At 48.7% G+C, this 27119-nt stretch overlaps 1 protein-coding gene across 1 annotated transcript; it reads right to left on the reverse strand.

The window, feature by feature from the left end:
• Positions 1–7098: 7098 nt before the first annotated feature.
• On the reverse strand, positions 7099–26020 carry IQCJ (IQ motif containing J). Its single transcript, XM_071438184.1, has 4 exons — positions 25678–26020; positions 11352–11416; positions 10390–10470; positions 7099–7409 (listed from the first exon to the last, which is right to left on the reverse strand). The coding sequence occupies exons 1-4, from the start codon at positions 25684–25686 to the stop codon at positions 7100–7102; spliced, it is 465 nt and encodes a 154-aa protein (XP_071294285.1). The 5' UTR covers positions 25687–26020; the 3' UTR covers position 7099.
• Positions 26021–27119: the final 1099 nt, after the last annotated feature.

Consider the following 27119-nt stretch of genomic DNA (forward strand, 5'->3'; position numbering starts at 1 on the left):
GCTTCTCAGCGGATTTTATCCAATATCTGGGATTTCTGGACACTGACATAATCAAATCTAACAATAATTTGATTTTCTTCTGAGCTCCTCAGAGCACCAAAGCAATTTTATTATTCTGAAGATGGTTTGAAAGCATCTTTATTGAAGGCCCATAAATGTCTTTAAAGCTATCTCAGTGCCAATGGATCAAGAATACTCCTGAAATTCCTTGTTATGCCTTGTACCTGAAAAATCCATTTGGAACAGCTTCTCCTGTATTGAGTTCCTGTCTGGAGCAGCTGATTTAAGCAGCTGATAGAGGATGGCAAGTGGCCCATTCATTGTGTTATCATTTTACACACTCTGTCCATAAAACCCCCAGGAGAAGGATGGACTGTCTGTCCATGAGAAATAATCCACTGGCTGAGCTTTATTGGAACAGTGATGGAATTTTAAACACCTTGGAAAAGCCAAAGCCCGGCTGCTGACGCGATTGGAACTCCATGTTCAGGCTCGGAGTGAGAGGAATTAATGCAATTAAACAGTGCCTTAATTAGCTACTGGAAACAAGGGCTTAGTTGGAAAAACAAGAGCTGCTAAATTTTCAAATAATGAAGGACTGGCGTACACAGGGTGTGGGGAATGCGTTATCAGAACAGCAGGAAAATGTCCAAGAAAATAAACCACAGGAATATTCCACAGTTCACCTCTGGCCCTGGTGGTCCCAGGTGGGAACTGCTCAGCTCCCAGCATTTTCCTGCCCTGGACAATGGGAGGAGAAATATTTAATTCAGTGTCAGCAAAGAAGGGCAAAATAAGGTCAAAATTTCAGAAGTCACTAGGGAAGGGAAGTTTAAGGCACAGTCCAAGGAATCAGGACACAAGTGGGGTGTGAGGTGATCCTGGCACTGCTGAACAAAATCTAACTGGAGAGAAGAGCCTGGGAAACGGGAAACCCTCCAGAATTCACTGTTACATGGGCAGGACAGAGGAACTTTGGGGAGCTTTGGGGTTCATAAAGGCTGATACTTTAAAGGAAAGGGAGAAAGAGCAGCAGAAGTTAAAAAAGAGAGAACCAAGTGATGCAATCAAACAAATCATGGAAGCAATGAATAATCCAGAATAAACCCCAAAGTCCCCTTTGGACTTAGATCTGTCAAAGGCCTTTGCTGAAGGGTAGCTTTGCCAAAAATTATTGGTATGAGAGATGGGGCTGGGAGAAAATCTGGAGACCTGAATAACTCCAGCCTGGGAATCTCCATTAACACAGGATTTCAGCAGGTTTTGTTGAAATCCTGAGTAACTCCAGTGTGGGAATGTCCATTAAAACTGGGTTTAGGAAGGTGCTTGTTGAGGGGCAAAGCTGCCCAACCTTCCTCCCAAAAGCTCAGCTTGATTGAGCTCAGCTCCAGGATGGGCAGAGCAGGTGGGACATGAACCACCACCACCAGGGCACCTCTCTGCTGCTCACTTTGGGTTCTTTGTTAAAATGGAAATGGCTTTTTTCACCCCCAGTGTGAAATTTTCACTCCCTTGAAAAAATTCCCAAAGAAAATGCAGCTTTTTCCTTAAATGCTTCCCTAAAATGTCATTTATGTCTTGAAATGACCTGTGGCTGACCCTAATAAGTAATTTCACACGTGGAAAATTGCCTCAAAAAATGGAGTTATTGAAACAGAGTCAGAATCTCCCAAAAGCCAGAATAATGATTATTATTTGCCTAAATTCCAAGCAGTAAAATAGCTCAAATCATATTTATTCCCACAAAAATGTACTTTTCTGGTGTATTTACTTTGAAAATTCATTTTACGAGCAGAAATCAATACTGTGCCCTTTGGAAGGAGATAATCTGGATATATTTGGAAAGATCCACTGTTCTGTAATAGACCCCATTAAAGTGCTGCTGCCACATTTCAGTGGTGATAGAGCCACTAAAATAATTTAATGGCTCAGGATGGGGCAATTTCCATTGGATTTTCTCTCCATCCCAGTAAGCTTCTATTAAATATATTTTATACATCTAATTCCTCCTGGTCTAATCATGACTTTATTGTCCATTACTTAAATTTCTTACATTTTCCCCTCTTTTGTGGTCCCATGAAAATAGAATTCTGAAAATCTGTCCCTGCCCTCTGGAAGTTCCTCAGCCAAAGGAAATTCTGGATTTTCAGTGTGCTGTCACAGGGCTGGAGGGAAACCCCCCAAGAACTTTCTGTGATGGTGCAAATCTGTTCTGCACCCCCCTGCTTAATTAAGCATTAAAGTCTTCTTTAATATTCTTTTCATTTTGGGGCATGGCTTTGTAAAAGGCAGGCAGTGGAATTTCCCTGCTGTGGGAATAAATGAGATATTGTAAATAGAATTAGTTTAGAAAGGATTTATAAAGGATTCAGCCAAATTTCCTGAAGTGGGACATAAATTAAACTATTTTTGAGACTTCTCATCAATACCTACCACAGCCATCTCACTGTGAACCTTCACAGAGCTGAACCCACACCAGAACTCAAAAAACTGTTTCAAGTGTCTCAGGCAGCTGAATATTCCCCCAGAAACATCATCAGAAATGTCTTATCAGAGGTTTTCTCATCAACCACGAGCATTCCTGGATTGATTTTGCTGCTGCTAAACCACAAGGCTCAAATTGACATCAATAATCCCATCAATACTCAACCTTCAATGCACACAAGATAAAAAGGAAGGAATTCTTGGTGTTCTGTTCCCATCAGCAGAAAGCATCAAGAGGGTCCTTTTGTATCCCAGCAGTTCCAATCCCATGGGACAATATTTGTAAGGGATTTAAACTTGGATAATCACTGGGGATGATTATTACACAAATAAACACAAACTCAACAATTATTTCTCCATAAAAAATCCACTTCAAAGACAAATTCCATGTTAGGCCACAGCACTCTGAATTCCCTGCTCACATTTAGAACTGAGATTATCCAAAGCCAATGGGAGGGATTGAAAACAACATTTTTTTCCATGTTCTCTTCATTCCAAGCGTTATCTGACAGCCACATCAGTGTTAATGTTTCTCCCCAACCCATCAAATATTTGATTTCTAATTAAGGCCTTTTCATCTCAGTTGGATTTGTCTCCCTCATCTTTAATTATGTTTCCATCCACGCTGCTCAAGAGCAAGGATTTGCATTTTTACATTATCTAGAAATCACATTGTAAATATTTATCAGATGGTTTTTCTGCTGCTCATGGATTTGGGAATTCAGGCTCACAGGAAAGAAGGAATGTTCCCATATTAACACCCCACTGCCTGTTAGATTTCACCGCCTCCCATATATTGATTTTCCCTCTCCCTCAACTTCCCATCACTCCTGCAGGTGCAAAACCCCCCTGGCAATGTCACAGTGGGAAAATGGGATTCTGCTGGGAGACCCAGCAACACACAAAGGCTGCAGAGAGATTCTGTTCTGTTTTAGAACCAAACCTTAATGAATCACTGAGGAAAGTTCCAGCTTTGAAGGTACCCACGGGGCAGGAAGGACAAACAAACTGGGCCAGAGGAGTTCCATCCTGGCTCTTTTCCCCATGGGATATTTCTGTGGCATCATCAGGGAAACACTCATTCCTGTTTGGAAAAACAGGTTTTGTGTGCTAACATCTCAAAAAACCCCATTTTTTGGTAGAAAGTTGCTTATTGGAGCACTTGGCTCAAGCAAAAAAATGGGAATTTTACGGAATCAGTTCCTGCCATTCTCGTGCACATCCCAGTGATTCTTAGGAGAGGAAAAGAGGTGCTTTGCCAGGGTGGGAGGTCAGGAGTGACAGGGTTAGGGTAAGATCCGCACTGAAGGGCAGCGAGCCCCGAGGCCCGGGCGAGAGCAGCGGGAGGGCCCGGCCGCTGTCCGCGGTGCTGAGCGGGAGAAGCCGCCGCTGCCCGCGGTGCTGAGCGCCCGAGCGCCGCCACCGCAACCCGGGCAGCCCGGCGGGACAGGAACCGGGCTGATACATCCACCTGGACATGGAATGTGTCCTTGGAACCGGGCTGATACATCAACCTGGACATGGAATGTGTCCTTGGAACCGGGCTGATACATGCCCCTGGACATGGAATGTGTCCTTGGAACCGGGCTGACACATCCACCTGGACATGGAATGTGTCCTTGGATCCAGACTGACACATCCACCTGGACATGGAATGTGTCCTTGGATCCAGACTGACACATCCACCTGGACATGGAATGTGTCCTTGGAACCGGGCTGACACATCCCCCTGGACATGGAATGTGTCCTTGGATCCAGACTGACACATCCCCCTGGACATGGAATGTGTCCTGGGAATTGGGCTGATACATGCCCCTGGACATGGAATGTGTCCTTGGAACCGGGCTGACACATCCCCCTGGACATGGAATGTGTCCTGGGAATTGGGCTGATACATGCCCCTGGACATGGAATGTGTCCTTGGAACCGGGCTGACACATCCACCTGGACATGGAATGTTCCTGGGAACCGGGCTGATACATCCACCTGGACATGGAATGTGGCCTTGGAACCGGGCTGACACATCCACCTGGACATGGAATGTGTCCTTGGATCCAGACTGACACATCCCCCTGGACATGGAATGTGTCCTTGGATCCAGACTGACACATCCCCCTGGACATGGAATGTGTCCTGGGAACTGGGCTGACACATCCCCCTGGACATGGAATGTGTCCTTGGAACGGGGCTGACACATCCCCCTGGACATGGAATGTTCCTGGGAGCAGGGCTGACACATCTGGACATGGAATGTTCCTGGGAATTGGGCTGACACATCCCCCTGGACATGGAATGTTCCTGGGAATTGGGCTGACACATCCCCCTGGACATGGAATGTGTCCTTGGAACCGGGCTGACACATCCCCATGGACATGGAATGTTTCCTGGGACCCCGCCTGCAATGCTGCACCCTCATCCGGTGTCCCCACAGTAAGAAGGACGTGGAGCTGCTGGAGCAAGCCCAGAACTGGCCATGATGTTGAGAAGGGGACTGGAGATCTTCCCCTGTGGAGAAGGGCTGGGAAAGTTGGAGTTTGTCAGCCTGGAGAAGAGGAAGTTTGTGCAGAGCTCAGAGCTCCTCCCAGAATCAGAATGGGGATACGAGGAAGATGTAGAGAGACTTCGCTGGGGCCTGGAGTGACAGAACAAGGGGATGGTTTCAAGCTGCAGGAGGGGAAATTTAGATGGGATATTGGGAAGGAATCCCTGACCCTGGCACAGGGTGCCCAGAGCAGCTGGGGCTGCCCCTGGATCCATGGAATTGTCCAAGGCCAGGCTGGACACTGGGGCTGGGAGCAGCCTGGGGCAGTGGAAGGTGTCCCTGCCATGGCAGGGGTGGGATGGGATGAGCTTGAAGGTCCCTTTCAACCCAAACCATTCAGTGATTTTGGAGGAAAAAGCAGAAACCCATCTAGGAAGGAAAGTTTTGGCACTTTTTTACGCGGCAGCAAAAAATAAAATATTTACAAGGAAGAACATTATTTCAAATCTGTCATACATCTGTCTTCTAATTTCTTTGTAGCAAAAATTAGCATGCAAAAAGAAAACAAAAGCAAGTGAAGACAACACAGCTCCAGCCTGTGCGCTCCTCCGTACCACAATATGATCAGTGATCAATAACAGATCCTTTCCAACAGTAAAAAAGCTCTTTGTACAACACACACACAAACCTTTCTTTGCTACAGAGCAGCAGCCAAACAAGAATTCTCCAATTCCCATCTCATCCCTCAAGCTCTGACACTGCACCCGTTCCATCAGTTCTTGCCATGGGGAGCCCCGTGTTGTACCCCACAGACACTCGGAGATGGAGCCATCCCTTTCTCCCCACAAATACAGAACTCCCAGCTGCCCTTCCTGAACTCCCAAAGATCCCAAGGTGTCATTTTCCAAACGAGATCGGTGCTGGAGAAACTCTGGAGCAGCCGGGAGCGTCCCTGCGCAGGGTACGAGGGACCTCTGGTGGAAGCAGATTCCAGTGGCAGATAAACATTTAAAGTCTCATTTATTCCTCTAATTAAAGGAACCAAACCCCTTGAATCCATGAAATGTCAGTGTCCAAGCCAATATTCCAGCCCACTTTATCCTCCTGCTCTCCAGCTCCCACCTGAAAATAAAGCAGTGCCCTCAGGAATATTTTGTTAAATTCTGTCAAGCACCCAGACAGAAATAAACCAAAATAAACCTGCTGGAAACAGCTTCACTTTGGGCCTGGATCAACTCTTGGATCAACACTGAACAGAGTCAAATTATCACCAAAATTCCTGATTTTTTTTTCCTGGAAAAGCTCTGTTTGATCAGTGCCTTAGGCTTCCTTCATAAGATTAAAATCACTCCAACTTTGCAACTCAAGGCAGAATTAAATTTATTCAGCTTGAGGAACACCACTAACAGTGATTCCCAGATTTTTGTAGGGATTCAGAAGCCACCAAATGCTGTCCTGGGAGTGACAACAGCCCCTGGCAGTGAGGATCCAACCAAGCTGTTCCCTCCTCAGGAGCAGGGAGACACCTCTTGCACCACACACCAGGGCAATCCCTGTCCTGCAATTCCTGAATTATTCCATGAGCTCCAGTCTGCAATTCCCTCAAACGCTGTCTTCTGGCACAAAGCTGAAGGCAACATTTCCAGACTCTGTATTTATTTATTTATTGACCTAAAAATCCCAATTCAGAGACAGTCACAGAGCTGTTTGTCTTCCAGAAATGGGATCTGTATTTGGGGTTTATTTAGGGTTGTCTTAAAAAGAGAAATGCAGCCTTCAGCCACTGGTCAAGGTGGAATATTTATTCCAAAATCAAATTTAATTTTGATCTCCTAAATCAACTTCTCAAAGTCCCCTTTAGCCTCTTTTAGTCTCTTCCTTGATAAAAATCAACCAACAAAACAAAACCAAAAATCAACCAAGAAACCACATTTCTTTGCATGAAAAGCACCACAATTTGAGGTTCTTTGGGAATACAGTATCCTGAACACACAGGACACAGGACCACTTGGAAGAACCTTTTTACCAGCAAGAACACCTCCAAAATCTGCTGAATTCCAGGTCTGATCCCCACAGTCACACATCCTGATGAGCCCACAAGAGGAATCTCTGCCTGGAAGTCACTTGAGACACCTAAAAACCCCTTTTTACCCCATTACCAACCCCGTGACCCCTCAGCTGGGCTTTTACTTTATCCCAAACCCCAGAACGGAAGGCAGGAAAGGAAAAAGGAGGAATTCCAGCCGGACTCACGGGGGTGCTGCTGTCGGAGAAGGTGTTCATGCTGACAGACCTGCTCATCTTGCCTGAAGCCAGCGACCTTGGGGACATCGGGGACGTCGGGGATGTCGGGGGCGTCGGGGACGGGCTGCCCTTGTCCCGTAGCTCCGGGCATGGGGACGGGTCCTGGCGCTGCAGGTGCTCACGCCACGCCCGCTGGATGCTGAGGGAACAAAGGATTTCAAAGCATTGCGGTTGGGGGTTCCTGTGTTTTGTTTTCCTGTCTGGGCAAGGATCACGTGGGAATATCTCTGTAGGCTTTGTATAAGGCACCACTGGGAGAGTTTAGGATATTTTTTTAAGGAGAATCAGGGAATTCTGAAGTGGTTTGGGTTGGAAAGGACCTTAAAGATGATCTGATTTCAAACTCTTACCACGTTACTCAGAGTCCAACCCAATCCCAAAACCCCTGGAAGTGATTTCAGTTGAGGCCATCCAGAACATGGAATTTCTCCTACATTCCACCATCAAAATAAAAATATCCATTTGACCATTTAAAGGAATGAACAACCATCTATATCTTATTTTTACCCCACATTTCAGTTGTATTCAGATACAACTGGAATTTGAGAGCCAGAGCAGTATCATGGAATTATGGAATCCCAGAATGGTTTAGGTTGGAAAATGTCCTCTCATTCCATCCTCTGTCGTGGGCAGGGACAATTTCCACTATCCCAAGTCACTCCAAACCCCCTCCAAGCTGGCCTGGAACAATTCCAGCATCCATAACTTCTCTGCAGGATAAGCTCCTTCTAGGATTTTTGAGCAATTGAGGGATAATTCACTGGGATGAGCAGCTTTTACATATTTATATTTACATATTTGTATTTATATGTATTTCTATTTTAAAGCTGGAGAATAGAACTGAACTGAAGTCATAATTACCCTCTTAGACAGTTCCCTGAAAATGGATTATTTTATCTGTCTTTTATCTGCATGACTAAAAGCTTAAAAGACACTGGGTTTTAATTTGAAATTTCATGTCCTTTTAATACTTTAATATGCATTAATATTTGAATGGCCTGTAAGTGAGGCTGTGCTTTCTGGATGGAGGTAATTCCTGTGCCAGGGCTGGAGGATCCATGCTGGGAGAGGCTCCAAAAGGAATCCTGGACTCTGATAAGTATGTGGGGAAATTGAATTATTCAAAATCAAGACTTCTAGAATAACTAACCCCAGGGGAAACTCTGTATCATGTAATGTACAGCAAAAATTAAAGTTATTCTAGAATTCAAAGAGAGGATTGATTTAGGATATGAGGAAGGATTTTTTTCCCATGAGGGTGGCAGGGGGGAGATTTCCCACCCCTAAAAACATCCCAAACCATGCTGACAAGCTGCCCTAAGAGAAGCCATCCCTGCTCAGGGCTGGACTAAAAATTCTTGGAAGGTCCCTTCCAACTGGACCATTCCATGATTCCATGATTCGGTGGCGTTTGGAAGTTCAGAGCTCATTCCCAGCGCCCCGATCTGCTCATCCCTCCCTTGCCTTAGGCCAAGTGTCAGCATGTGCCTTGGCTGAGCCCTCCTCCCGAGCAAATCCTGCTTCTCCCAAGCAAATCCTGCTTCTCCTGAGCAAATCCCGCTTCTCCTGAGCAAATCCTTCTTCTCCTGAGCAAATCCCGCTCCTCCCGAGCAAATCCCGCTTCTCCCAAGCAAATCCCGCTTCTCCTGAGCAAATCCCGCTTCTCCTGAGCCAATCCTGCTTCTCCTGAGCAAATCCCTCTTCTCTAGAGCAAATCCCGCTTCTCCTGAGCAAATCCCACTTCTCCTGAGCAAATCCCGCTTCTCCCGAGCAAATCCTGCTTCTCCTGAGCAAATCCTGCTTCTCCTGAGCAAATCCTGCTTCTCCTGAGCAAATCCCGCTTCTCCTGAGCCAATCCTGCTTCTCCTGAACAAATCCTGCTTCTCCTGATCAAATCCCACTTCTCCTGAGCAAATCCTGCTTCTCCCGAGCAAATCCCGCTTCTCCTGAGCAAATCCTGCTTCTCCTGAGCCAATCCTGCTTCTCCTGAACAAATCCTGCTTCTCCTGATCAAATCCCACTTCTCCTGAGCAAATCCTGCTTCTCCTGAGCAAATCCTGCTTCTCCCAAGCAAATCCCGCTCCTCCCGAGCAAATCCCACTTCTCCTGAGCAAATCCTGCTTTTCCCAAGCAAATCCTGCTTCTCCCGAGCAAATCCCTCTTCTCCTGAGCAAATCCTGCTTCTCCCGAGCAAATCCTGCTTCTCCTGAGCAAATCCCGCTTCTCCTGAGCAAATCCCCCTTCTCCTGAGCAAATCCCACTTCTCCCGAGCAAATCCTGCTTCTCCCGAGCAAATCCTGCTTCTCCCGAGCTCAGGGCTGTGCTGCACCTCCGAGCAGGAATTCTGCACTTCCAGGGCTGGTCCTGCCAGGAAATCCTGGGGAACTGATGTTAAATGGGAAAATCACCATGGAAAAGGCTCCGTGCTGCCCTTCCCTGCTCTGGCTTCTCTGCACCCAGGGAAGAACCCAGCAGATTCCCAAATATTCTTTAGTCACACAGAGGAAATGACAAAATGAGTGCAACACTGATGTTTAACATTTGAAACTGGGTGCAAAGGGAATCCGTGTGATCCTGTGATTCAGCCCAGGATGGTTTGGGTGGGAAGGGAATGGGAATCCCATCCAGTGCCACCCCAGCCATGGCAGGGACACCTCCCACTGTCCCAGGTGCTCCAGCCCCAGTGTCCAGCCTGGCCTTGGGCACTGCCAGGGATCCAGGGGCAGCCCCAGCTGCTCTGGGAATCCCATCCCAGCCAGGAATTCCCAATTCCCAATCTCCCACCCATCCCTGCCCTCTGGCACTGGGAGCCATTCCCTGGCTCCTGTCCCTCCATCCTTGTCCCCAGTCCCTCTCCAGCTCTCCTGGAGCCCCTTCAGGCACTGGAAGGTCACAATTTGGTCACCTTGGAGCCTTCTCTTCTCTTCTTTCCAGGCTGAACAACAAATTTTCCTAGCTCCACATTCTTGAACACAGAGAACTTTTCCAGTTTGCTAATTGGAAGCTCTTTTATCCAGTTACACAGAAATCCAGGATGGATCCAGGGTGGATCCTGCAGCTCAGGAATTGGACACCCTCAGCTGCATTCCAAGGCAGACCCAACACTTTTCCTTACTCACATTTTCACTTTGGATTCCAAGGGCTGGAGGTTGAGAGGATATTCCTGGATATTATTTTCTTCATCCATGCTGAGCTGATGGCTGAGAGAAAAAAAAAGAAATTAGTTTAACATGTTCCAGCCTCACATTCCTGCAACCCCATGAATGAATTCCCTAATTTGGACAAGAACAAACAAGAGCTGCTGCTCAGGAGGTGTTGCTGTCTTTGGAGGAAGTTATCTGGACCTCTGTGTCCAGCTCCCAACAAAAAATGGGAATTTGGATCCAGTTTCCCAGTGGGAACCTGCCTGAATCCCTGTTTAAAATCTCCCAGCTGCCACAGCTCCAGGGACAGGCACAGCCAGCAAAAGAGCTGCTGTAAATAATAATAATTTAAAAAAAGAACAAAAAAAAAAAAGCAAAACCAACCAAACAAACAAACCCCTGGTAGATCTAACAGATATTCCTGCTAAATTAACTTCCTTCCCCACGGCCATGCTGGAAGAGCTGGAGAGGGAAATGGAAAGGAACAATGGGAATGCTGGCAGCAAATGAGTTACAGCAGCAGAAGCCACATGGGGAGGTGAGGAATAAACTCGTTGTAATAAATGATGGCCAAGGAGTTGCTGCTGGGAACTGATGGCTTGAAGAAAGCAAAGTGAAAATGCTGGAATATCCAAATCCAGCACCTGGGAACACTGCCCTGGATGGAGCAGCAGCATGGATTGAATGCAGCTCTTGGCAGGGAAATTTGGGAGGTCAGACCCCGACCTGTGGAGTTATTTTGAGACTTAACTGGGCACTCACTGATATCATTGTCAGCAATTGTCCTCTTGTAACTAAAACCAGGGATTGTTAATGGGGGAAAGGCAAAATTTGGGATAATGTCTGTGAGAAAGAGGATCCCCCAGCAAAGCTTTCACACCTTGGAAAATCCATTTCCCTTTCTCATGGGTAAGATATTTTGGAAAAGGCACATTTACCTTTGGAATGAGTCTTTGCCATCATTGACCTGTTCCAGGGTGTGCTGGAGCCTCCTGAGTTCTTCCTGCAAGGAGAGAGAGAGAAAAAAGAATTATTTTAATGAGAAGCCCTTGGAGATTCCCTCTCAGTCTCAAGACAAACAAGGTTTTGAGTCAGCCCCGAAACAAAAACAATCCCTCAAGTGCCTCCTACAAGATTTTAAACTCAAAAATCCACAACAATGACAAAGAAACCAATATCTTATTGATAATCCAGCACAAGTTTGAAAGGAAATATCAGAGTCACAAAAATAATACAGAGAGTAAAAGAGGGAAGTTTTCTTTCCCATATTGGATGTCTTTGATTCCAGAGATGCTCCTGGGGATCTTTGTTCTGCAATCAAAACCTATTCAGGCTCTTAATGAGGAGATTTCCAGCCTGCACCAGTTCCTGTTCCAGCAGTTTAATGTGGCAGATGTGAAGCTGGGAATCCCCACATCCATGGTAATTCCCAGGAAAAATCCATCGCTGGCATTCTGCGCAGAGGTTTGGCTTAAAAAATGGAATTCTCTCTTCTGAGGCACTGCTCAGTTCAGAGATAACCACACAACCTTTCCTTCTCCCACATTTTCCCTCTGGCAGTTTTTGCAGCCTCCTCCAGAGCTGGGTACAGTAATTTAGAATGTGAAAACAATTTGCAGTTGACTTTATCCATAGCTCAGGGTGCCAAGAGCTGCCTGACTTCCATAAATCACTCCTGGTGTTTGACATCATTTTCCATTAACCCCGGGGTGAAGACTGAGCAGAGAACAAAAAAGCAGAAGGCAGAATTGGTTGTGATGTTTTTGACAATTCCGAATGAAACCTCATTGGGCAGCGCCTCTAAAAGCTGGGATGAAAGGCAGCTCTGGAGGGGGCACAGCCGAGTTTGCATAATTGGGAAGAGGAGGAGACAGGAAATCGATCCTAATTTCAGTCGGGCATCATTAACCGGGGGGTATCGACCGGCGCTCCTCGCTGCGGGATTGATGGAGCTGCCCGTGGTGCTGAGCCCGGGGAAAGGGGCCGGGATGCTGCAGGGACACGGCGGGGACAGGGACAGCCAGGATGGTGCCACCCCCAGCCCCACAGCCTGCCCAGAGTGACCCAGCTCCAGGGAATTCCACTGGAAGGGATCCACGCTCTGTTGGAGCCCAGGATGAGTTATGGGGCCTCTCTGAGCCCGGATAAAACAAAAATATTGTGAAACTTCTGGGCTTTTCTTTTCCCTCCTTCAGCTGGATGCAGACCTGGACAGGGATTGGGAAACTCCAGGCACGGAGACACTGAGGGAAAAAAATCCAGGAAAGCTTGAGGAGCACACTCAGAGCAACCTGAAGTGTCTTTTCCTTGTCCTTAACGTGCCTGTTCCATTTATCCATTAATTATTTTTCAGCCTGAGCATACCCAGCATCCTGGGGTTTGTTAATTTTATAATTTTAAATTTTTTTTATTGCTTTAATTGCACGACACACTTGAGTCTGGATTACTTTGGAGAGGAATAGGAGGAGGTTGGAAAGCAGGCAGAGTGAATTCCAGCACGGCAGGGAGGGGAAGGCAGGGGAAATCTCACATGACATATCCATTTCTGGATTCCCAGGGGAGGGGTTTTCCCCAGAAAAATCAGGGAGCTCTTTTTATAGCTCCTGAGCCTGTTAATTCTAGTGACAACAACAGAGGAGTGTTTGAAAACTGAAAGGAAATCTATTAATCCAATTTTCAGCTTTTTCAGTGTGGGGGAATGTCTGTAATCCTCACAAAAGAGGCATGAACTCATTTGGGAATCAAAAAGTTCCTGTAAGAAGTAACAAACCCATCTATGAAAAAATATTATTTCCACAGTGTTTTCTTCCTGGGGTTTTAGGAGGAAACCTGAGGAGTCTGGGGGATGGAGGAGGCTCAGGGGGCCCTTGTGGCTCTGCACAACTCCCAGACAGGAGGGGACAGCCGGGTTGGGATTGGGATCTGCCACCAGAGAACAGGGGCAGGAGGAGAGGGAACGGCCCCAGGCTGGGCCAGGGCAGCTCAGGGTGGACATCAGCAGGAATTTCCCCATGGAAAGGTGCTCAGGCCTTGGAACTGCCCAGGGAGCTTTGGAGTGCCCATCCCTGGAGGTGTCCCAGGAATTCCTGGCTGTGGCACTCAGTGCCCAGGTGGGGATCGGGCAGTGGTTGGATCCTGGAGGCTTTTCCAGCCTCAGTGATCCCGGGATTCTGGGCATGTGCACAAATCACAGCACTGGAAAAGAGAAAAGCCCTGCCAAGTTTCAGGTGAGTGAGCACAGATGGGAGGAGGAGGAGGCTCTGGAGCTGCTGAGCAGTGACATCTCTGCCCTCAGACATCTCTCTCTCCTCTGATGGCTCCAAAGATGCTTTTAATTCCAGTTTTAATTCCAGCGGTTGCTCGGCAACTGCATTCACGTGTAGCAGCGCTGCTCTTCACCTGGAGCAGGGAAACACGGGGATGGCTCCTCAGGAGCACTGGGATGGCTCCTCAGGAACACCGGGATGGCTCCTCAGGAATATGGGCATGGCTCCTCAGGAACTCTGGGATGGCTCCTCAGGAACACTGGGATGGCTCCTCAGGAACACCGGGATGGCTCCTCAGGAATAGGGGGATGGCTCCTCAGGAACACTGGGATGGCTCCTCAGGAATAGGGGGATGGCTCCTCAGGAACACTGGGATGGCTCCTCAGGAACACTGGGATGGCTCCTCAGGAACAGGGGGATGGCTCCTCAGGAACATGGGGATGGCTCCTCAGGAATATGGGCATGGCTCCTCAGGAACAGGGGGATGGCTCCTCAGGAACACCGGGATGGCTCCTCAGGAACATTGGGATGGCTCCTCAGGAACATTGGGATGGCTCCTCAGGAACACCAGGATGGTTCCTCAGGAACATTGGAATGGCTCCTCAGGAACAGGGGGATGGCTCCTCAGGAACACCAGGATGGCTCCTCAGGAACAGGGGGATGGCTCCTCAGGAACAGGGGGATGGCTCCTCAGGAACACCGGGATGGCTCCTCAGGAACACTGGGATGGCTCCTCAGGAACAGGGGGATGGCTCCTCAGGAACAGGGGGATGGCTCCTCAGGAATATGGGCATGGCTCCTCAGGAACATTGGAATGGCTCCTCAGGAACAGGGGGATGGCTCCTCCCAAACCTGAGCAGGGCCAGGAAACAGCAACAGCAACGAGCTACAAGTGCTTCTCCTCAAGTTGTGCCTCTGGTGCCCAGCAGCAGGAAAAGCCAAGGAAACTCAGCTGCAGGTGGAAGTTGTCTCTCCTCCTCCTCCTCCTTCCCACCAAACCAGTCTGGAATTCCATGGCATGAGGCTGCCCCCAGTGTCCATGGGATGTGGAGATGCTGCTCACGTTGGAGGCTGGTGGGGCATGGAACTCCAAGGAAGCCTTGGAACACTCACTGAAGTTCATCCCAATGCTGGATCTGTTTTTCCAGCCCTGGATCTGTTTTCCCAATCCTGGATTTGTTTTCCCAAACCTGGATCTGCTTTCTCAGTCTTGGATCTGTTTCCCCAGTCCTGGATCTGTTTTTCCAGCCCTGGATCTGTTCTCCCAATCCTGTTTATCACACCCAAACCTGAGCAGGTTTCAAGTGGCAGCTGAAGCAGAAAGGTTTGAACTGGGATCTTAAACCCCATCTCATTCCCTCACCCTCCACACTTCCACAGACTGGGATGCTCCTGCTGGCCTGACTCAGGGATTGGGGTGCACAGGGCCCTTAAAATCAACCCAGAGCTAAAACAACAAACACTTTTCCCTTGGGGGTCCCACTCCACAGCCAAAGCAGAACCAGGACATCATTCCCAGGGTGTCCCAGCTCCTCAGTGATCCCATTCCCATTCCCTCGTGTGCTGTGGGAAGTGCTGGGCATTGAGCAGGGTCTGGGTGTTTGACTGACAGAGTCCCCCAGCATCCAGCAGGGCCCTGGGATAAAGGGCATCCCAGGAAAACCTGAAATGCAAACAAAAAACACAGCACGGGAAGCCCTGAGATGGAAACTGGCCACACTCAATCTGGGAAAGCAAAGAGCTCCTCTGGGTATGAATAATTCACAAACAGCCTCAGACAAATGATCTCAGGTCTAGAAGGAAATGGGAAAACCTCTGGAGGCTGCAGCTCTTTTTATTCCTGCCTGGTTCCTGCTGAAAGCTGTTTTCTCTGGGGTTATTTTTTAGTCTTTAAAAAAAAAAAAAAATATATATATATATATATATGGATATCTAAACAGTTAGGCTGGATGTTCAGAGAACACAGCAGACCCCAGAGAAATCATTTCATTTTATTTTCATCTCTGGCTGGTAAATTATTCATTAACAGGGATCACGCAATGGGGAAAAAATTAAAAATTGGCAAATTAGTTTTCATTTGTTGACGTTAATTATTTAGTGTTCTTCCCTTTTATTAGAGGAAACACAGAGGGGGATTAGTCTTGTTCTGGCACTCCAAGTTTGCTCCCCAGACAACTCCCAAACCAGCATTGCTGTGGCTACTTCTGTGGAAAATCCATGGGAATGTGACTCCAGGGCCGAGATGTTGGGGCAGAGCTGGATTTTGGAATTCCAGAGAAGCTTCTGGATATTTTTCCCCAGCACTTCGTAAAAAAATAGTCAGGTGGGGCTTTATTTCCAGATATATGTATAACCCAGCCATGGCATTAATGGGGATCTCATTAATTAATCTCCCTGAGCTCAGCCACAAACACCCAACATTCCCATCAACCTCACTGCAACAAAGAAATATCCTGATATTTAATGGGCAGTGGAAATGGAATTGTCTCAGGAGCAGTTTGGTTTGGATTTTGCAGCCTCACTGCCCTGAAGAGCCAGAGGCAGGAGAAGTTAATCACAAATTCTGGACCCAGTCTAAAACTGAGCTGAGCTTCCCAAATCTCTCCCTAATCCTGCTCCTCAGCTCACAGGAGCTGCCAGCAGAACTCATTCAGCACCTCATCCAATTTATCTTCTGTCAAATGTCAGTGGCTGCTCCGTCCTGAGGAGCTGGAAAAGCTTTGATTCCTCCCAGCTTTTCTACCCAGGCAACCACACAACTCCCAGGCTCAACTCTGATTTTTCTGAAATACTCTCCAAATGAAACCTGCCACTCATTTATATAAAAATATATAAAATAATAATAAAATAACAATTAAAACCCCACCTGGCTTTGTGGGAGGCCCCATTATGACCAAACTATACCTATTTCAAGCTTTTTAACAAGTTCCTGAGAGATAAAACTGCTCCTGGTGCCTGAGAGCAAATAATCCCAGCTGAGCCTGTCCAGGGAAGTTAATTCTTCAATCACAGAGCCCAAATCCCAGTTTTCTGCAGCAGCTGGTCCTGCTCCACTGAATTTCTGTGCTAGGAAATGTGAAGGTGACCCCAGGACCTGCAGCATCCTCAGGTCATTCAGGTGGGGTCAGCTTATAATGAACTGAATTAACCAAATTTGCCCTGATTGGGTGAATTCTGTGCTCCCTGGCTGAGGTTTTTGGTGCATTTTTACAGAGGGAAGGGGCCTTTTGCCAGCTCCAGTTTCCTGCAAACACATATCCCTGGGAGGATTTCAGAGACAGATCCTCCAGGACAGGAAATTAAAGGTCTCAGCTCCCAGACATCACAAGATCAGATCAGAAACCAAATCAAATCCCAGTGTTCACAAACAAAACCTGGGATAATGAAAGGAGGCCTGGCCACAGGGAGGGGGTGGAATTACATCAGCTTTGTTGCCCTTCCAGGACCTTTCTCCAAACTAAACCAAAATGCTGCATAATTGTTCAGAGTAAAAGAACCCCCAAAAGTGACAAACCCCCCTTCCCTCACTGCTCTCCCTGCAGCCTCTGCCAGGAAGGAGCCTCTGCTTTGGGTTTCCAAGGCCAGAACTGAATTCAGATGTCAGACAGAGTAATGGCAAAACCCTTCCTTTGAAATGTCTCCCTCCTGCCTCCATCCAAGGGACAGAAAGGACAGAAACTCAACCCACCAGAGCTTTGAACTCTCTGCCACCCCAAAGCAAGGCAGAGCCCTTGGGCTCCCCCATGGCAGCGCTCCCTGATTAAATCTCTTCTTTTCCAGCTGCTTTCAGAACACCTTTAATTCTCCAAGTTCACAGTGACACCAAAGACCTTTCACAGCCCAGCCTGAGAGTGAAACATCCCCATTTTGCCAGGTTTAATGCTACAGGAATGTCAGGAACAGCACAGAAACAACACACAACCCCTGCCAAGCTGCACTGGGGTCACAGGAGTGAACTTCATCCACTGAGAAGCAGCAGAAAAGGTCAAACAGGCACAAGGAGTTCCTCCCTGCGGGTCCTGTGGGTGTGCAGGGGTGAGAGGAAGGAAATGTTCTGGAAATGTTATGGTGGAGCTGCTGCTTTAATGCTGTGCTTGGACCTCTGGCAGCTGCAGCATTCAGGGGAGGGATCTGTCACAATCTGGCCCAAAACAAATCCAAACCTTGGTGCTGGGGGTTCTCCTGCTGCCTTTGTCAGGGCTTGCTGGAGCTGGTAAAGGTCAGATCAGGCTCCCACAGGAGAGGATTTGCAGGAGATCAGCTCTGGCTGGGGCTGCAAAGGGCAGCTGGGTGATGCTTGGTGATCTGTGGGAGCCAGGCAGAGCTCAGTGCTGGAAATGCTGCAGAGATGCTTTGGCTGCTGGGGTGTGCGGGGCATTCCTGGCACGGGAAGGAATTCCATCCCTGCCATCCCTGTGCAGGGCTCTCTGCTGTGACACGGAGCTGGCATGGGGCACTTTGAGGCACAGGGCACACCATGCCATGCAAAGCATTAAAGCCACCATAAAACATGAGCTCTACATTTAGGGATTGAGCCCAGGAATGTCATCTGGGTCCCTGCCTCAGTGACCACTTCCTTGTTGGAAAATCCATTTTTATGGCCAGAAGAAACCAACAAAAAACACCAAAGCACCAGGACTGCAGAGCTGTGCCATCCCAGACTGAGGAACTCCTGAGAGAAAACTCTCCTGCTGAAGAATCCCAGCATGGTTTGGGTTGGAAGGGACCTTAAAGCCCATCCAATTCCACCCAGGACACCTCCCACTGTCCAGGCTGCTCCCAGCCCTGCCCAGCCTGGCCTTGGGCACTGCCAGGGATGCAGGGGCAGCCACAGCTGCTCTGGGTATCCATCCTCAGAGGGAGGAATTCCTTGCCAACATCCCATCTACCAGAGCAGCTCCATGGAAAGAGCAAAAAGCACTCCCAGCATAGTTATGAGGATGGTGAGCAAGAATAAACCAGCACTGAAGTGTTTCTTCCTTCATCACACAAATAATTAGGAATACACAGGGTTGTGTGATGCTTTTTAAATAGGATCTCGTGCTGCTTGTGGGAATACAATTCCACAGCAATAGTTTATCCTGGGAAGTCAGCTCAGTGGGGTTACAGCGTGCCAAGCTGAAATGGGAGCCATTTGTTTTCTGTCTGCATTGCAGCAGGAGCTGGCAGGGTTTTTATGGAGCATCCCTGACAGCCTCCAACTGTTATTTTTCCAAATTAACGCCGTGCCTATGGAGTTAACGGCAGTGCAGGCAGCAAGGGGTCTCTCCACAGCCTGGCCTCGTGCTCAGGATCCTTTGCAGGAGCAGAGAAGAAAATCTGACAAAGCTTTCTGTAATTACTGCTCTGCCTCACGGGGTGTCACCACAGGCACCCCGCGCCGCTCTGTGACAAAGGACACGGTGCCACTGCTGCTCCCCCAAACTGAGGCACAAAAAGTGGGCATGTGGAGAGCCCAGAGGTTCTACATCTGTGAGGGTGTGGAGAACCCACCTCTGCCCTTCCAGGGAGTTCCACAAGTCCTTGACCCCACCAACACTGATTTCTGGAGAGGCCTCTGCAGAGTTTTACATCCTGAGGACATCCTGGGGGAAGAAGGAAAGGCAATTCCTGCTCGTGAAGGGGTGGACTGCCCCAGAAATTCACCCCAGGAACCCCAAGGTGCACATTCCTCCTGCCACAGGAGCTCTGGCTTTGGGAGAGAAGGAGCCACACAAGTCTGCCCTGATGGAAAACACAGAATCCTGGAATATCCTCAGCTGGAAGGGACCACAGGATCACCCAGCCCAGCCCCTGACCCTGCACAGACACCCCAAAATCCCAGCCTGGCCATACCTGCAGCAGTGTCCCAACACTCCTGGGGCTCTGGCAGCTTTGGGAATGTTCCCATTCCCTGGGCAGGGCCCAGCACCCTCTCGGGAAGGTTCTTCCCCTGATTTCCAGCACTAGAGAGGCACCAATCCTGCATCCTTTACCTCTCCAATTCCCATTTATTACAGAAATATTCCATGTTGGATGGCCCCAGGACTTATCCTGTGCCCCAGAACTTCCAGGCCACATCTCCTCTCTCAGCCTCACCCTTTTCCTGCCGATCCCTGCCCAGCTCCAGCTCTGGATGTGCTACCCTTCCTTGGGCTTCTCCTTTCCCTCCTAACCTGCCATTTATCCCTCCTGGATAACAAGGAACTCTTCCAGCTCCAAAGCAGCTTTAAACAATTATTGTACCCCTACTATATTAATCTGGCTCCTACAGAAGAGCAGCTTTGCCATGGACTGGAGCAGGGCAATCATTTTTCCAGGAGCTGCTTGTTTTTATTCCAGCAGCTCTCCCTTCCCAATGATCCCGTGTCCCTTGCCTTGCCCCGACAGATTTTTGCATGCAGAACTTTTTCCAGATGGCAGCTTCAGCGCAGACAGCAATTTGCATAATTTAAATCTGCTTCCTGGCATAAATTATAGCACAACACCGCTCAGGCTTTGATTTCCAGCTCCTCACAGCCAGGGCTGGGCAGTGCCCAAGAATTGCAGGTGACTCTGGAAAACCCTGGCTCAGCCATGGCACGAGGAAGAGCTGAAATCAGAAATATTTCCTCATGGAAATGGTGATTCCCAGGGGAATGAGCTCCAACCAGCAGCGTTCCAGTGAGCTCCAGGAGCTCAGTGGCTGCTCTGGAGTGAGGAGGGCAAGGAGAGCTCCTGGTGACAAAATTGGATTTTCCCACAAGGACAAACACAACTTTGGGGGTGTTCCAGGAAGGCTGAGACAAACCCATGGTCAGTGAATCTCTTTTTCCTGAATTTCCAGTCTCCAGAAGCCAGGCTGAGAGCTGGAATCACCTCTTTGGGATTCACAGCACACACACTGATCCCAAATGTGAGGGGTCACTTGGGATGCAACCCCTCCTGCCAAAAATGAATCATTCACCTTCCAGAGGCTCCAGGTTACACCAAACACAAGTTTCTGTCCCAAACCACACCCAGGAACACCTGAGAGATGGAAGCACTCGGAGCAGAAATGTGCTGGCAAACATGGAACACAACCAGTCCCTCTTCAGAGAGCCCCCCAGCAGAAGCCTGAATCCCAAAATAATCCCCTAAAACACACCCATTGCCAGAGCCTGCCCTGCTCCCATCAGTCTGGGGGCTCAGAGGAGCCACTCCCAGCCTTGGCACCGAGGCTGGCCAGGACTGAACATTCCTGTGTGCATTTGGCACCAGGACAGACACAGTGGGCCCAAACCCTGCAGTCTGCAGCCATCTGGGATGCTGCAAACAGCAATAAACCCAAAAGGTGCTGGTTTGATCTGTTAGCCCCCTGAGCAAGCCAATGTCTTCAAACATTTGTGTGTCTGATGTCTCAATGAACGCGTTTTCATTTCTGCACCAAGGGTTTGCAGCCTTCTCTCCCTGTTAGAGGAGCATTAATTCTGCCACTCCCTGAGTTCTGAGTTTGGGCTCCCTGGGCCCATTTCCACTGTCAGAACTCGTGTTTACAAATGTCAAATGCTAAATTCCTTAATTCCTTAATTCCTTAATCCCATTATTTGTGGGGTTGTGACAGGCCCCACAAGGCTGAGGCCACCTCATCCCCAGGCAGGGAGCACCTCCATCCCCTCATGGAGGAACCATGAAATTCCACACAATCAAGGCCCCATTTTCAATTAAAATTTGCCTTGGAATATTCCCAGGCTGCTCCCAGTGCAGTTCCTTTCCCCCAGCCTGGTGTGGATGTGTTTGCTCTGTCCTAATGGTGAATTCCCATCAACTTTCTGCCAGGGAAAAACCCAGAGCTGCTCAGTGGGGACCACATCCTTCAGCCTCAGGCCTCTGCTGCACTTTTAATTACAACACTCAGGATCCTTCTTTCAAATCCTGAACCCGAGGAGAAAGGAGCTTTTCCTTTGCACAGCATCCATGAAATTCCCTGCTCCAGTGACACCCATGTGCTGCTGGTTCCTAAGGGACATTCCCTCTTTTCCCTTTTCCCATGGAAGATGAGTTTGCCCAAAGCCACAATCACTTTAACATCACTTTAACATCAGTTGTGCTTTGTACCCACACTGAATTGTAAGGATCATTTTCCATCAGCAACTGTGCTTGCAAATGGATAATTCAGGTTTGTTTTGCCTGGGGTACACAGCAGTTTGAACACTGGTTTAATTTTAATTGTACCCAATTTGGGTCTTTATTTCTAGGTGTAGGCAGATCCCCTTTCCAGTTTGACACAAATCAGCTGCTGAAATGCTGGCCTAAAACAATCCTGAGAGGGGTTTACACAAACCCTTTCCCCATTTAGGCTGAGCCCAAACCCCACCAGCATTCCCAGATTCCTTTGGCATCCCTCCCTTTGCAAGAGGACATTTTCTATCAGTATTGCAATCAATGACCACCAGCCACGTCACTGGGTGGAAAATTCCCTTCAGCACTGCTGGCCTCGTTGGATTCCTCAGGGAGAGGAGGAAAGGATGGGATAAAAGCTTGGGATGTTTTGTGGAGAGGGAAAACAAGAGAGGAGATGACTCAAATCACCCTGAATTTCAGGCACCTGGAGAAATGGAACGCTCCACACTTCCCATGCAGTTATTAGCACATAAAAACCATTTTAAATACTTGATAATGGAAGGAATTTAAAGGATTAACAGGAAATTAATGGATAAAGGACCCTCTCTGTGTCTTTCTGAAAGCAGCCGCTCCACATTGTTTTAAAAGGCACCAAGTTGAACCTTCTCCAACTGCTTTTTAATAAATGTAAATAATATTCCAAAGCAGGGACGAAATGCCAGCAGTCAAGGGGTGGCTGAGCCATCCATGGCATGTAAATGAATCCCCTGCCTGGATATCAGGATGTGGATGTGCAGCCTTCAGGAATTAAATGAGCCCAACTTGCACAGCTTGTAAAGAGCTTCCCAGGGCTCCCAAAAAAATCCCTTTTATTATTTATGTGGGAAAAGAAGAGCAGCAGCAAGGGGGGAGAGTTGCAGGTGACACCAGGAGTCAGTGAAACCTGACAGAAGATGCTGAATTTTGGTGAAATTGAGGGCAAATAAATTAATCATGAACAAGGGAAATGCAAAAAAACACTGGAGGATGTAATTGGATTTGCACACAAAACTAATGGCAGCATTCCTGCAGCTGGGAGAGCAGATCCAGCTTCCTTCAGCAGGAATCATGGAATTATTGGAGCTGGGAAAGGCCTCAAGGGGATTCCTAAATCCAACAGAACTGCCTGGAAATCGTCATTCCTAAGGGATGGGAGCTCTGCCTTGTTCCCATCAGCTCAGCCTGGATCATCCAGGGGGGTTCCCTGGCCCAGTTCAGTGTCAATGGGTTCTCAAATCCCCACTTTGCCACAGTTTTCCTGTTTCCACCCCCTTCACATCCCTTTAGATGAGAGATTGTGAATCAACCTCCAGCTCAATCTCCAGGTCTCAGAGAAAGAGGAGAGCTGAAATTCCTTTTCCTCATGGATATTTCCCCAGCTCTGTTCTTCCCCAAAACCCCTCTTTAGACCCTTCAAAGGCTCTGACCTCGCTAAATGGGAATGTCCCCACAGCAAGGTCCTGCTCAAAACCTGGGATGGGCAGAGCTGCCCAAACTCCAGCTAAACCTGGGTTAAGATCCTTGTTTCAGGAGACATTTCCATGTTTTCTCTGGGTGATTTTACTCTCTGTAGTTAGTGTGTGCATTTACACCCTGTAGTTACTCATCCAGCCTGTTGGAGAGGAGTGAGTTGGAGCTCAGGCCCCAGCCCCTGTTCTCAGGGGACAGAACAGAAACCTGGGACAAGACCTGCAGGTGTCTCCCCCCTCCTGCCCACCTGAAGCCAGGATGCTGCAATCAGGTTTTCCAGCTGGAGAAAATGTGGAATATTGGCTTTGCTGTGTTCTCCCAGCTGCAATCAGGGCACTGAGAGCCACAGGGCCCCTGAAACAGGAACATTTCCCCTTCAGAGAGCTCATCCCAACCAGTTTGTCATTTATTCTTGTGTTTTCTTTGGCATCCAGGGAAATTGCTGGAAGTACAAACATTCCCTGGCATTTGATCTCTTCCCTGTATTTCAGGTCTGGACAAGTTTTCACACACAAAGCCAGGCTTTAGCCCTGGGGCACACAAAGAGTCTCCCTGGTTTTATTGGGATTCCAGAAATCCCCAAACTGCCACAGCAGGAACCTGCAGGAGCCTCATGACAGAAAATCCAAGTTTTAAGAGATTTAAAGCAGGGAAAGGTCTCCAATTCTGTCTGTGCCTTGGAATACTCAGGGAAAGCAGGGAACAAAAGTATTGGACACAATTCCAGAGGTTAGACAGTGCTGCACTGGGAACATGAAGCAAATCCCAGCACCTACAGCTCAGGGAAATTCTTATGGGTTTATTTTATTTAGAACACTTCTCTAGAGCTTCTCCAGCCCTTTGGGAAGCTGAAAAACTTGAACCAGCAAAGGGAATCCAAATAAATTCAGCTCCAGGTAAGCGAGTTATTCCTAATGCAGCCTTTCTTTCCCTGTGCAATTTAACAAATTAGTTTCCAGCGTCTGACAAGTTGTCTGGGAAAACAGAGAAGCTCAGATTAATTCCAGCTTGGGAGAAATGAGAACTCAATATTTGCTGATTCCCAGCCACCCACTCTGGAGCTCAGAGCTGTGGAGGATCCATCAATCCCAACATGTTCAGCCTCCCGTGAGGAATGGGATGTACAGGATGGGTCCTCGCCTGAGGGTCGGCTCCCTGCCCTTGGAATTCCTGAGGAACCATCCCCAGCTCCCTGCCTTTCCTCCCTGTGTTTCTGCCCGCTTTATTTCCACCCTCTGCTGTTGATATCGCTCCCATCCATCACATCCCAATGGAATGCCCTGGGAACGAGGTTTGGGAAAGCCTCGCGGGCTGCCTGTGCCCAGCTCAGAGGGGATGGAGTTTGGGATGGAAGGAACCACGCTGTGGAAGCTGCTCCTGAGGGAATCTCTGCCCCAGCGTGCTGGGAAGAGCCTGGATGCCCAACCCAGCCAGCCCTGCTACAACTGCTCCGGCAAAACCCCGCGATCAATCCGGGACCGAGGGATTATCCCCGTGCTCTGCCCAGCGCCAGAGCCCGGATTGGTCCCGAGCATTCCCGGGATGATCTCATCGGGATCCAGCCCCGGGCCGGCAGCTTTTCCGTGCTGACAAACACCGAACTCCCGGCTCAGGAGCCCTGCATCGATCCGCCGGCTCTTCCAGCGCCTGCGGCTGAAATCCCTGCGGAATCCCGAGGCTCAGAGCCGCGGGCTGCTCCCCCCGGGAAGCACAGCCACGTTTGGGTTTTTTCCCCAGTAATTGCACAGCCAAAAGAAAAAAGGCTGTGAAATCCAGGGAAATTCTGCCGCAGCACCCGGCCACGGCTCGGCAGAGCCCTGAGAATCCCCGAGAATCCTCGGGCATCTTTTCCAAGCGCTGTTCGGAACTGTTATCACCCGGAGATGATTCCCTCCTTCCCGAGCACAGAGCCCAGCCTTAAATTCCCGTAATAAACTTACAGCACGTCAGGAATCTCATCGTGACCGCTCCGGCCGCCTTCTCCCCAGGCAGAAGTGCTTTCGGATCCCACATTCCCTAAGGAAATGTGCCTGCGCATCCCCGGCGGTGTCACAGCCCTGTCCCGCTGGGCACCCCGCCATCCCCTCCCCGGGTATTCCCGGAGCTGCTCCTCCATCCCGGGGAGCTTCTCCATCCTGGAGCTCCATCCCGGGGGGCTGCTCCATCCCGGAGTGCTCCGTCCTGAAGCTCCATCCCGGGGAGCTTCTCCATCCCGGGGAGCTGCTCCATCCCGGAGCTCCATCCCGGAGCTGCTCCATCCCGGAGCTGCCCTGCTCCATCCCGGATCTGCACTGCTCCATCCCGGAGCTGCTCCATCCCGGAGCTCCATCCCGGAGCTGCCCTGCTCCATCCTGGATCTGCCCTGCTCCATCCCGGAGCTGCTCCATCCCGGAGCTCGGTCCGTTCCTTTCGGAATTCCATCCCTTACCAGCCGCATGGTGAAGTTTCCCAGGAAAAGGAGGCAGGAATGCGGCTCCTCCCGGCGCTGCCTCCCGTGGAACAGCAGGACACAGGGAAGCTGCCAACCTCGGAGTTGAGCACCAGAAAAACCTCAAAGAGAGGGCGGGGAGGGGAAAATGGGAAGAGCCAGAGCGGGAGCGAGCAGCCACAGCCAGCGAGAGGAGAAACTCCTGGCACGGCTCCAGCGCAGGGATGGATCCGCTGTCATCCCCAGCCATGGGAATGGGGGAAACTCGGATTTACCGGAGGCTTCGGAGCCGCTCTGATCCCTGCAAGGAGCGTTTGGCAGGGAATGACCCGCGAGGCTGGGTCCGAACGGGAATGGCGGGGTGGGTGTGTGCAGCACGCAGAAATACAGCAATCCGATAGTCTGCTTTATATAGCCTATTTCCTAGATTTTATTTTATGTATTTTATTGCATATAGTCTATTTTCTATACTCTACATTCCATAATATATAATGTATTAAGTATTATATACAATATATAATATATAATACATTATATATTATATATTATACATTATATATTATATATTATATATTATATATATATTATATATTATATATTATATATTATATATTATATATTATATATTATATATTATATATTATATATTATATATTGTTATATATTAATTTTATATTTCTATTTCATAGATTCTATTTTATCTATTTTATTTTATAGATTCTATATTCTACTTTCTGGTTTCTATTTTATATAAATAAACCCAGCTGCCAGCACCAACTCCAAACAGCTCGTTCCATCAGCTCCTCCATGGGAATTTCATTATACACAATTCCAACCCCAAATCTGCATCCAGTTGGCTTCACTGGGGTTTGTGATGCTCTTCAGGCACAAATTTCTTAAGGGGTTTTCCCCTAACGTTGCCAAAAATCCATTCTCTGGAGGTAATTCCAAGCATTTCAAGCATTTCATGGTAAACTGTCAGTGTCCTGAGCCTAAACTTGTGCAAATATTTCTGCTTTGGCAGCGTTCTTCCAATAAAAGGAAAAGAAATAATAATCCAAACTAGTAATAATTGCTATTTTTTCTTAGGCCAGAAGACTCAGTAAGGCTCAGACAGAGAACTCTTGGTGCTCCTCACACCTCCAAACCCCAGTTTTCCATGGAATTCTTTGGTCTCCTGAGCTCCAGCCCCTCTCCCTCCCTCTCCCTGCCCTTCCCAGGAGCCAGGCTTGTCCCTCCCTGTGCTCCCAGGAGGGATCCCATGGCAGGGATCTGATGGGGGCCTTGGGCCAGCAGCTGGAAAGGGAGAGGAGCTGCTCCTGCCCCTCAGGAGAGCAGGAAGGACACAGAGAGCCCTGGCTGGGAAAGCAGGATCCAGGCAGGTTCCTGGTGTCCAGGCTGCTCCATTCCCTCTGGGCTCTGGAATAATGAGCATTCCCTGC

Source organism: Agelaius tricolor, unplaced genomic scaffold (genome assembly GCF_023055355.1).
Source record: "Agelaius tricolor isolate 1412-34295 unplaced genomic scaffold, bAgeTri1.0.p SCAF_12, whole genome shotgun sequence".
NCBI classification, from domain to species: domain Eukaryota; kingdom Metazoa; phylum Chordata; class Aves; order Passeriformes; family Icteridae; genus Agelaius; species Agelaius tricolor.